Source organism: Lathyrus oleraceus, chromosome 5, assembly GCF_024323335.1.
Source record: "Lathyrus oleraceus cultivar Zhongwan6 chromosome 5, CAAS_Psat_ZW6_1.0, whole genome shotgun sequence".
In the NCBI taxonomy this organism is placed as follows: Eukaryota; Viridiplantae; Streptophyta; class Magnoliopsida; order Fabales; family Fabaceae; genus Lathyrus; species Lathyrus oleraceus.
In genome coordinates this window covers 296,392,536-296,402,916 of record NC_066583.1, presented here as the reverse complement: position 1 = coordinate 296,402,916, position 10,381 = coordinate 296,392,536, and the positions used below count along the sequence as shown (strand labels likewise).

General features: G+C 32.0%; 1 protein-coding gene across 1 annotated transcript; it reads right to left on the bottom strand.

Moving 5' to 3' along the window:
- Positions 1 to 7,513: 7,513 nt before the first annotated feature.
- LOC127084075 (uncharacterized) lies at positions 7,514 to 10,035 on the bottom strand. Its single transcript, XM_051024464.1, has 2 exons — positions 9,302 to 10,035; positions 7,514 to 7,817 (listed from the first exon to the last, which is right to left on the bottom strand). The coding sequence occupies exons 1-2, from the start codon at positions 9,809 to 9,811 to the stop codon at positions 7,797 to 7,799; spliced, it is 531 nt and encodes a 176-aa protein (XP_050880421.1). The 5' UTR covers positions 9,812 to 10,035; the 3' UTR covers positions 7,514 to 7,796.
- Between the last annotated feature and the right edge of the window lie 346 nt (positions 10,036 to 10,381).

Below are 10,381 nucleotides of genomic sequence, written 5' to 3'. Positions count from 1 at the left end.
CATTAAAGTTTTAAGCGGATGTCCCTAATCCTAGGTGATAACTGACAAAAATATTTGTATCAATCATTACCTATTGAAATTATTTTGTAATAGGTAACCATATTACAATTTATAATTGATCAGAAGGTAAAAGGTTTTACGAATGGATATAAAGAAATCATACTAAAAGTAAGTACTTAGTCCTTACAAATATTAATTCAGAAATACAAAATTCATCAGAGCCGATTACTCATCCTTAACACTAAGGACTTTAGCTAATCATAATTCTAACAAAATACATTGAAAGAGTTGTAAATGTTACACATAAATTCGCGATGAGAAACAAATGCCATATGGTTACATACCTTTCTAAGGGAGTATCGAATTGTAACTTCCTTAAAAATATCTCCAATAACATTCTGAATGGGATGATTCTTAGTGGTCCCTCATTCTTTGGGTAGACTTTGATTCTCTAAGTTGACTTCTTCATCTTGAGTTTCTCTATTTAAACTTTGATCTTCCTCTTGATCTTTATCTTTATCTTTATCTTGATTATCATCTTCCAAGGATGTTCTTTCTATGATACCTGCATAGTCAACCATAAATACAAGGACATAAATTTCCGTTAAAACTTTTGGTTTTAAATGGGCCAAAAAGATCTATGCACAAAAGTTGTAAGGGGCGGTTTGTAGAAACATGAATTTTAAATTCAAAAGAGGCATTTACTTGTTTTCCTTTTTGGCACGCATCACATAACTGACTTTTATCAAAGTTCATGTTTGGAAGACCAATCACTAAATCCCCCATGGACCAACTTGTTTAAGTGGTCCATATGGATATGGTTTATTCATGTATGTTATAGCCAAGATGCGTCCTTGTTACTAAGAAGACAAACATCATTTTAAGGGATCTTATTTAGATTCACAGTGTAGGTTTTTTCACTTCTAGAGTTGATGAAAATACTTTGATCTGATTGGGATTTGATAACCCTGCATCCAGAAGAATCAAAAGTTACATTATTATCTTTGTCGCATAATTGAAAAATATTAAGTAAATTATGCTTTAAGCCATAAAGTAAAAAAACCTCCCTCATTGTTGGACTGGGGAACTTACCAACATTACCAATACCAATGCTTCTCTCTTCGTTGTTATCACCATAAGAGACAAAGCTTCATTTCCTAGGAGAGAAAGAGGAGAACAAGGTCTTATCTTTAGCCATGTGCTTTGAACAACCATTATCTAGATACCACTTAATGTTAGATACTATAAATCACTCTTGCACAAAAATTCAAATATTAACTTTAGGTACCCAAATTATTTTGGATCCTTTAATGTTAGTTTGAAAAGTACTTTCATTGGGTTTTTCATGAGGTTCATATTTGCAGAAATAGGTAGTATTCATGTTTTTCATTTTATGTTCATGATGCTTTCTACAAAAAAAATTGAGGGAGGATGACCATATTTACTTACATGATTTTTCTTAATGAAATAGAAGAGAATCATGTGGACATTTTTATTGTAATATTTACATTTAAGAGTTTTGCATTTAGGCGTTTTATGATCATAACAAATTTTATCAATTTTTTTAACATTATTAGTAGGTTAATATCCTAGACCAACCTTATTGTATGAAGCTCTTTGATTTCCAAGAAGAAGATTCAAGTTATATCTTCCCTTAGTAAATATTTCAAGTGTGTTTTTCAAATATTTATTTTTGTTTTTCAAATTTTCATATTGATTGCACTTGTCGAATTCAACTAAGACTTTGGGAGAAGGGGAAAAGACTTGAGCTGAGAAACTTTATCTTTCTCTAGGAGTTTCCACTTCTTCCATAAGTTTTTTATTTTCAATTTCAAGGAAGGAGTCAATTTCTTTAGAGTTTGAGAAAATTTGTTTCAAGTTACTTATTTATTTGTTTAAGTTCTTGCAAATGCGAAACAAGTTGTGATAAGAAAATAAGGAACTTACCTTTTTGTATTTGTGGTCTTCAATGAGACATATAGTGGGCTCTTCGTCTTAGGAGTCAATATTGTTTTCGTCCCATGAAATTTAAGCTTTGTTTTCTTCTTTCTAAGGTTTCTTAGTCTTTTTCTTATATGCCATTTCTTCCCACAATGAAAGCATGTAGGAGAGAATGAGGATTTTCCTTCATTTTTTATTTGCCCTTATTAATATATTTCACACTTCATAAATCTCTTGAAGTTTTTTAATATTAGCAACATTTCTTCATCAATATCAGATTCCTTCTTTTCTTTAACCTTGAAAGCTAGACTTTTCTTCTTATTGTTTCATTCTTTATAATCAACAATTATTTTTAGTTCCATCTCATGTCTTGCAATTTTCCAAATAAAATGTCATGTCCATGGATTAAAAATCCCTAGATTCAAAAATCGAAATGACTTTTTGTTGGCAACTGTGGTTTAGGCATCTAAGGACTTTTACAACCAAGTCCATATTTTGAAAAGTTTTCACAAGAGTTCTTACGTGACTTATGATATGAGTGAATCTATTTTGCATGTCATAAATGTTCTATTCAAGTTTCGTTATAAAGAGTTCATATTCATGGGTCAATGTGTTCAAACTCGATCTCTTTGCCTCAATAATGCCTTCAAGGAAAACTTGGAGTATCCCACTTTTTTTGTAGTTTCATAGTGAGAAACACACAAGGACTCATCAAGACCAAGAAAGGTAATGTTGATCTTTTTAGGTTTCAAACTGGGTTGCACCTTTTATTTTTCATCTTTGGTCCAACCATCTTTATTTTCTTTGTTCACCATAACACCATTAACTTTATGTGTGGGAACAAATAAACCCTCTTTCACAGCCTTGCAAATACCATGATCCATCCCCTCAATGAAGAATCTCATACTCTCTTTCCACAAACCACAACCTTATCCATTAAAGGATGGGGGCTTGTTTATCGAATCACATGAACTCATTTCCTTCCTCTTGGGAAGATTAGTCTTTAACAGTAGTTAGACTCTAATGCCACTTGTTGAACAAGTGACTCCAAGCACAAGGGGGGGGGGGGGGGGGGGTTTAAATTATGGTATTCAAAAATCATGATTAATTTAAAGCTTATTACTAAAAACAACAATTTGTGTTAGTATAGTTAAAAACAAAGATAATAGCAGTGGAAATGTAAAGAAAGGTAACTAATTAAAAGTAAATAGAGAGAGTTAAAAGAGATTTCACCAGGATTTATAGAGGTTCGGCTGATCTCTTAGCTTACTCCTCTCCTCATGAAAAATTTCTTAAGAGTTCCACTTATAATATCTTTTGATCTTTTACCATGTTATACCCACTGACCTTATTACAATCTACTGATATATTTTAACAAGTTGATCCCTTAAACCAAGTGGAGCTTTTCACAGGCTACGCTTACGAACCAATATCGAAACTTTGGCTGTTTCATCTCGAAAATCAAACAAAGGTTTTACCAGGATAACCTAAACAACCAAACAAGAGAAACTTCAAGAGAATATAACTTTTGATAAAATAGCTAAACACCAGTACAACCAAAAATCTCATAAGTGTATTTCACTCACAAAGACACTAAGGAAAGTTTAAGTGAAAGAAAGAATATGTGTGTGTGTGTGTGTGTGTGTGTGTGTGTGTGTGTGTGAGAGAGAGAGAGAGAGAGAGAGAGAGAGAGAAAGAGAGAGAGAAAGAGAGCTTCAAATTAGAAAAAGGATGCCTAGAATCTGAATTCTGGTGTGGGAAACAGTGAGGAGGCTCCCTCTTTATATACGAGAAACTGTAACTTGAAAAGGAAAATGATCCATGGACTTTTTAATGCTCATAATTGATTATGTCATAGGTAGGGGTGAGAATAGGGTATGCCACCCTCTCGAGGGCTATGGCCCGTCCTATTAAAAGCTTGGCCTAGCTTATTTGATAAAAAGGTCAGGACAAGAATTTTAAAAAGCCTATTAATTTAAATAGGTCGAGTTAAGTCTTATAGAAAGTCTATTAGGCCTATAAGGCCGCTCTATTTATGTGTAATTTTATATGTTATATTTATTTAACATAATATTTATTCTTTCAAATTTTCGATACAATATTTTTTTCTTTTAACTATTTAGATTTCCAATATGACTTGTGGACTCTAATCTTCCGATATTAGCTACGATCTTATTATTTTCATTTGCATATCATTCTCAATTAGAATTAGAAAGTTAAGAATCCTAAATATTTACAAAGACACAACTGACAGAGGACATCTTCAATTGTCAATAAAGACAAACTTCTTATTAAAATCGTGTCATCTTTTTCAAATCTATTACAATGGAAAACTATTATTTTTTTGTTTTCTTTGCTAGTTTTTGCTAACTAAATTATTGTTTTTTTGGCCATAGAGAACAATACGATGAAATTTTTCCAGGCAACTCCAAATTATCAAGATGTAAGATTAGATTTACGTTACTCTCTCTCTCTCTCGCGCGCGCGAACGTGCATAAACATACACACACACGCATCACAAGCGCGCGTACACACACACACACATATTTTAAAAGCCTTGCTGCTTTAATAAAATCAACATAGAATGTATTGCGCAAGTAACTAGTTAATTATTAACTTGAATAATCTCTTAGAGGTGCGGTTTACACTATACAATCGATTCGCTCAGTAGGGTTAATCGATTATCTCTTTTGTAATGCCTCATAATCAATGATTCAGGCTTTTAATGGATTAGTAACATAGAATTTGAAAACTTTTCATATTTAAACTACATAATAGATTGTCTGAGATGCATAATCTATTATGAGCATTAAAAAGCTCATGCATCATTTTCCTTTTTGAGCGATATATTTTCTTATATAATGAGGTTTCTCCTTATCTCAAATCACATCATAGTTTGAATTTCTACTATCCTTTTCTTATTTTCTCTCTCCTCTCTTTTTATATTATATCAATAAAAATTGCCTTAGTGTCTTGTGACTAAAAAATAAGTTTTTTGTGATTCCAAATATATACTATTACTATATCATAAGTTAAATTTGGAGTTTAGATCATTTTCATTTCTTTGCTTACTTTGTGAGGTGTATTCAACATGCTTTATAATGGAGACATGAAGTATACTTAAAATGCAAATACACCAACCAAATATAATAATAATAATAATAATAATAATAATAATAATAATAATAATAATAATAATAATAATAATAATAATAATAATAATAATAATAATAATAATATATTAAAAATGGACACTCATCAAATACAATATGGAGTTTCAAACTTTTTTGTTTTTTTGTCTACTTGGCAGATGGCTCACATGTTTTAATTAAAATATGATGCTTATATATATTTTCCCAGGATTGCAATATGTATTGTCAAATAGAGATGGGTGAAATAATTCCACCAATTGTTGCCTCTATTATTGAGGAAAATGAACATGTGCCAGGAAGTTCAAGCCAAGGAGAAACAGCAACACAAGAACCTTGAAATGAAAATAACAATGCTCTAGGGGATGTATTTATGGTTGTTAAGAGGAAAGAGAAAGAAAACAAGAGATGTTTTTAATAATTTTGATGAAGTTGAAATTACTAAAGATGTGTTTAAAGCTATATGCATATACTATAAAAAGCACTTGCCTATATTTTAGATTCCTCGAATGTGGTTCAATTGGTTACATAGGGGATATCCCAGTTTCACCACTATGCAAATGAGGTAGAGATTATTAAAGATTTCATGCATAAAGATTGGACCATAACTCCATATTACAACCTTCGCGAAGTTACATCACCTACCTTCAATGATAATTGGGTTGAAGAAGAAGGTTATTTGAGAACTATTTCATTTCTTTGATTTTACCGTGTAAATGTAATGTATAGTGGTGGGGTGTGGGAGTTTAATTCATTATTATTATTTATTTATTTTGGATATTTTGTGGTGAATTGGGCTGGACATGGACAAGCAGTATTTATTTTATTTTCTAAACAAAACTAGGACAGCTTAATACATGTGTTTATAGAACTTTTTTTTTTAATTTTATTTTTATAAAATAAACTGGCTATCTGTAATCCAGTTAGGTTAGTTTGGTTAGAGTTTGGGCTTCAACGGGTCGGGTTAAAAAACCCGATTGATAAATGGACCTTTAGTTTTTTTGTCCAAGATCTTTAATTTTTGGGGCTTTTCGGCCTGACTCGGTAGGCCTGACCCATTTTGACAACTCTTGTTCATGTTCTGCCCGTTGTGGACATTGATAGATGGTTTGTTGATAATATTGTCAAACTCTTCCCATGTCATTACAAATCATGTAGTGGAAGTTCGTTCCCTAGACAATGTGTGGATTGTTATTTAGAGTGTTATCTTACTGTGTCACACCCTTCCATCATGAGCATACAAATAATGGGGGACCTTCTGATGACGTGTCACCTCATCTACATATTGTGGCTGACCAATAACGTCTACAAATGATAACAGTCATAATGAATAACCTCACGAGTTTGGTAATCTCAGATGATAAGATTTAAACTTTGGCATTGTACACAACACACAGAGCTCGTGGAGGACTTGTGTAGATTTTATTATTTTTTGTATTATTCATATATTATTTGTATTACTACTAAGACATTTGAACCATATAATTTATTAGGTAACACTTTATCGCTTTCATTATTGCGAGATTACCATAACTTAACACTTGGCAATTAATATAACTTAACAAAACAATAATAAATAACAAAATTTAGACACTACTAAATGATTATAGACATTTCAACATCTTAATTATATCGTCGACAAATTTATAAATTATCGAATCAAACTCGGTTGATCCCTTTGTTAGCCTAGGGTGATATGTTCTCCACATAACCTTCAAATCTTCATTTATCTCCAGCTCAATATTATTGTATTTCACATTTTCTCCCATATCAATCTATAGTGCACAAAACTCGATCTTATCCACCTTTTTATTCTCGGTGTGGGGTAATAGATTATCCAATATGAATCTTAGAACAGTGAGACTGGGGTATCCTCGGGTAGCCGAAAATCAACAGGAGGTTTCACACCGTTGAAGGACACAACTGCCATAAACGAATATTGAGACATTCTAAGATATTTTTTTAACAACATGTGGTCCTTATTTATACAACTTTGGATTCATTATGGACCACATACCATTGTTTATGCAATCACAACCGTATAAAATTGTCGACAAAATTTCAATAATTGAATTTTAAACTACCCGATTTTTTGTAACCCATCTAAAAGTTTGGTAAATACATGAGTTTTTTTTATAAAAAAAACCTGTGATATTACATTATTGGATTTTTCAATATTTTGGGGAAAATCCACTAAACTATGGTGGTTTTATAAAAAATATGGTATGTTTTTCCGGCACCATTTAAAAAAACGATAAAAATTCATACTAAATTTTTAGAATACACTACCGAATTGTCTAATCCTATTGGATTTTTAACTTGTACTACCGATTTTTTCTGCGCTATTATTTTGGTAAAAATTTAACAAAAGTAGTTTGCGTATTATGAAGTGGCACTAGCATGTCACCTTGCACTCTAATGGATGCCAAAATGTATACATTTCCGGGATACATTCTCGTTGTCTGACTATAAAGAAACTCAACCTACAAATAAAATAGATAGACCTCAAAGCCCTTACCATGTTTAAAGTATTCAAGAAATCTACTGTGAACATAACCAAAATATCATTTACATGTTGTTTGCTCAACATCATGTTTGAACCGAGCAAAATGACCTCAATACTACTCGATACCCCGACCCCAAAATGGAAGTCTTTGAGATATTGCGCCACACCTTTACTGACTCCTTTCATAGCAACATTTGACACTAGACACCTCCAAATAGAACCTACAATAATCGGTTGTATCACACCATCAGACTTTAATAACAACGTCAAGGGTGCGAAAGTTACAAACTCTTCTAAACTCATCAGACATCTTCATCCTAGATATATATTTTAATAACTAGAGTGATGGCTCATAAAAGATCTTTTGCCACAATAACCTTCTTCACACATAAAGTCTAATATTTGCAAGCCATCTCTACTACATGATGTCTTATTGGGACACAATTTAATGTATGTGTGTTTAAGTTTCAAAATCTTCATTGTATATTGTATCTTTATTAGAGATAGTCACTCCGGATTATCCCAATATTTTGAAGGCATTGCCTCATGTTAGCACTCATTTTTATCTTCCTTCTTAATATCAACTCCCCATGACCCAAATCATTTTGCCTTAGAGTTATCCACTACACTATCAATTAACTTGGCAAGACCATCGACATCTCTCCAAAATAGACTAACACTGCAAAATATTATGTTTTTGCAAGATTTTTTTTATTCTCAAACTTATGATCCCGCCTATTTGGAGGTTTAACCACCTATAAAATGCAATAAAAAAGAAGCAACAACTAAATCCAAACAGGTATAATTTTTTGGCTCAACTACCCCCTTATATAACATCTTTTAATGCATGAAAGAGAGTAAGAGGCATATTCTTTATAGTGAAAGGTGTTATGACCAGCTTTATCCAGTATATTTGCATATTTTCCTTTCAAATTTTATTCATTCATAGACAGCTCAAAATGAACTATTCACACCTTCAGAATCATAACTGAATCTAGCCTATTATAAATCAATACGAAAAAAGAAATGTCGACAAACAGCAAGCAGTTAGCGTACCTGTCTCTACAGAAATGCAGCAAGAAACCAAAAGGTGTATTTATCACATGAAAACCACATAACAGATCTCATTCAAAGTTTCATAATTCCTAATATCAAATCACATTAATTTTTCTATAACATTATGAACTCAATTATTAGCTCCCTTTATTAATTCATTACTTTAGCAATGTGTATTAATATTAGTCTCACACTTCAACATTTTTTGTATAGTTTCAACCCACACAATAAATGGTGATCAAATGTCATTGCTAATTGAGTATAGCATTCAATATACTTTTTGTACAAGAATTCAATATTCATGAACTGGTTGGGTGGAATAATTAATAGGATTCCTTCTAATGGTACTTCATTTTTAGTCAAATAACTTAATCAAAAATATTTATATTATAAGTGCTTATATATAAGTTTTTATTATTATTCAATGAAGGTGTATCTACTATCTACTGTATTGTTTATACCATACACCTATTATTAATTTTTATCATGAGAAATGACATCAATATTATCATGCTTGACACATCAAACTCCCACATAAACATCATTGTAAGCAAATAAACAACTAAAACTTCAAAGATTTCTACAAAAAAAGATGTAAATCATCTAAACAACAACCATAGGAATTAATCTAAAGTGCACCATGGCTTACAGTTGCTTTCTTCATACTTCCAAAAGGATAGCACCCTCTAAACCTTTTAGAAATCTTGTTTTTCAAAGACCTTGAGCCGCGACGAGATCTCGATAAGCTTCCGTCTCTCATCGAAAACGAAGAGGACGACGACCAAGATGAGGACGACGACGAAGGCGACACATGAGACTTCCTCGAACCAACAAGCCTAGGCAAAATGGTTAAAAACATGTTGAGTTTTGAGATTCTTCTCTTGGCACTGGAGTTATTAGTACTAGAATAAGAAGGTGGAGGTGTGAGAGGAGGTAGAGAAGCTTCTGACAAAGGATGTTTAGGTGTTCCAGGTTGTGCTTCCCAAGTGAAAGGAACAGCAACTGATGTTTCACCATAATAGAACACTCTCCTTGAAGATGAGTTTGCATTTGAAGTTTCCTTGGACATTAGCCTAGAGAAGAATCTACTATCTTGTGTTATTCTAAAGGACATTTCAGATGAATGATGATGATGATTGACACAATCATTCAAAACCATTTTAGAGTGTAGTATTCTATATTCTCTAGCTTAAAAACTTAGATCTAAAAAACTTGCCTCAAGATTGGAGTCAAAAAACATCTACATGTGTAGACTCTAGAGGCATTATTTTTTTTTTTGATGGTTCTGACTCTTAGGCAATATAAATAGAAATTTCACGATGTTCAATGTAAATGAAGAATTGGATTCTTAATAGGGGAATGGAGTAATTTTGGAATAGTTTTACATCAAGAATGTGGGGACTTTGTTGAATATATTTTTTGGAATGGGACCATTTTAATTGTTAGGAAATTTAATGCCTGAAATTACTCCTTTCCAACTTAATCAAATGGGTAGCTGCACCATTATTTTTGGAAGCTTACAAGACATTGATAAAGAGATTGGTGCATATATACTTGTGGAGCATATAGCATTTATTAATCAGTAAAATCTAGCACATCATGAGGGTTAATAATCGGTAACGATTGTATGATTGAAGGATGACACCTATTCCAGGCCAAAAATACACTCCATTGCGAGGTACATAATGATGATGTTATTTTATTTAAAGATAAGAAATATGATTGGACC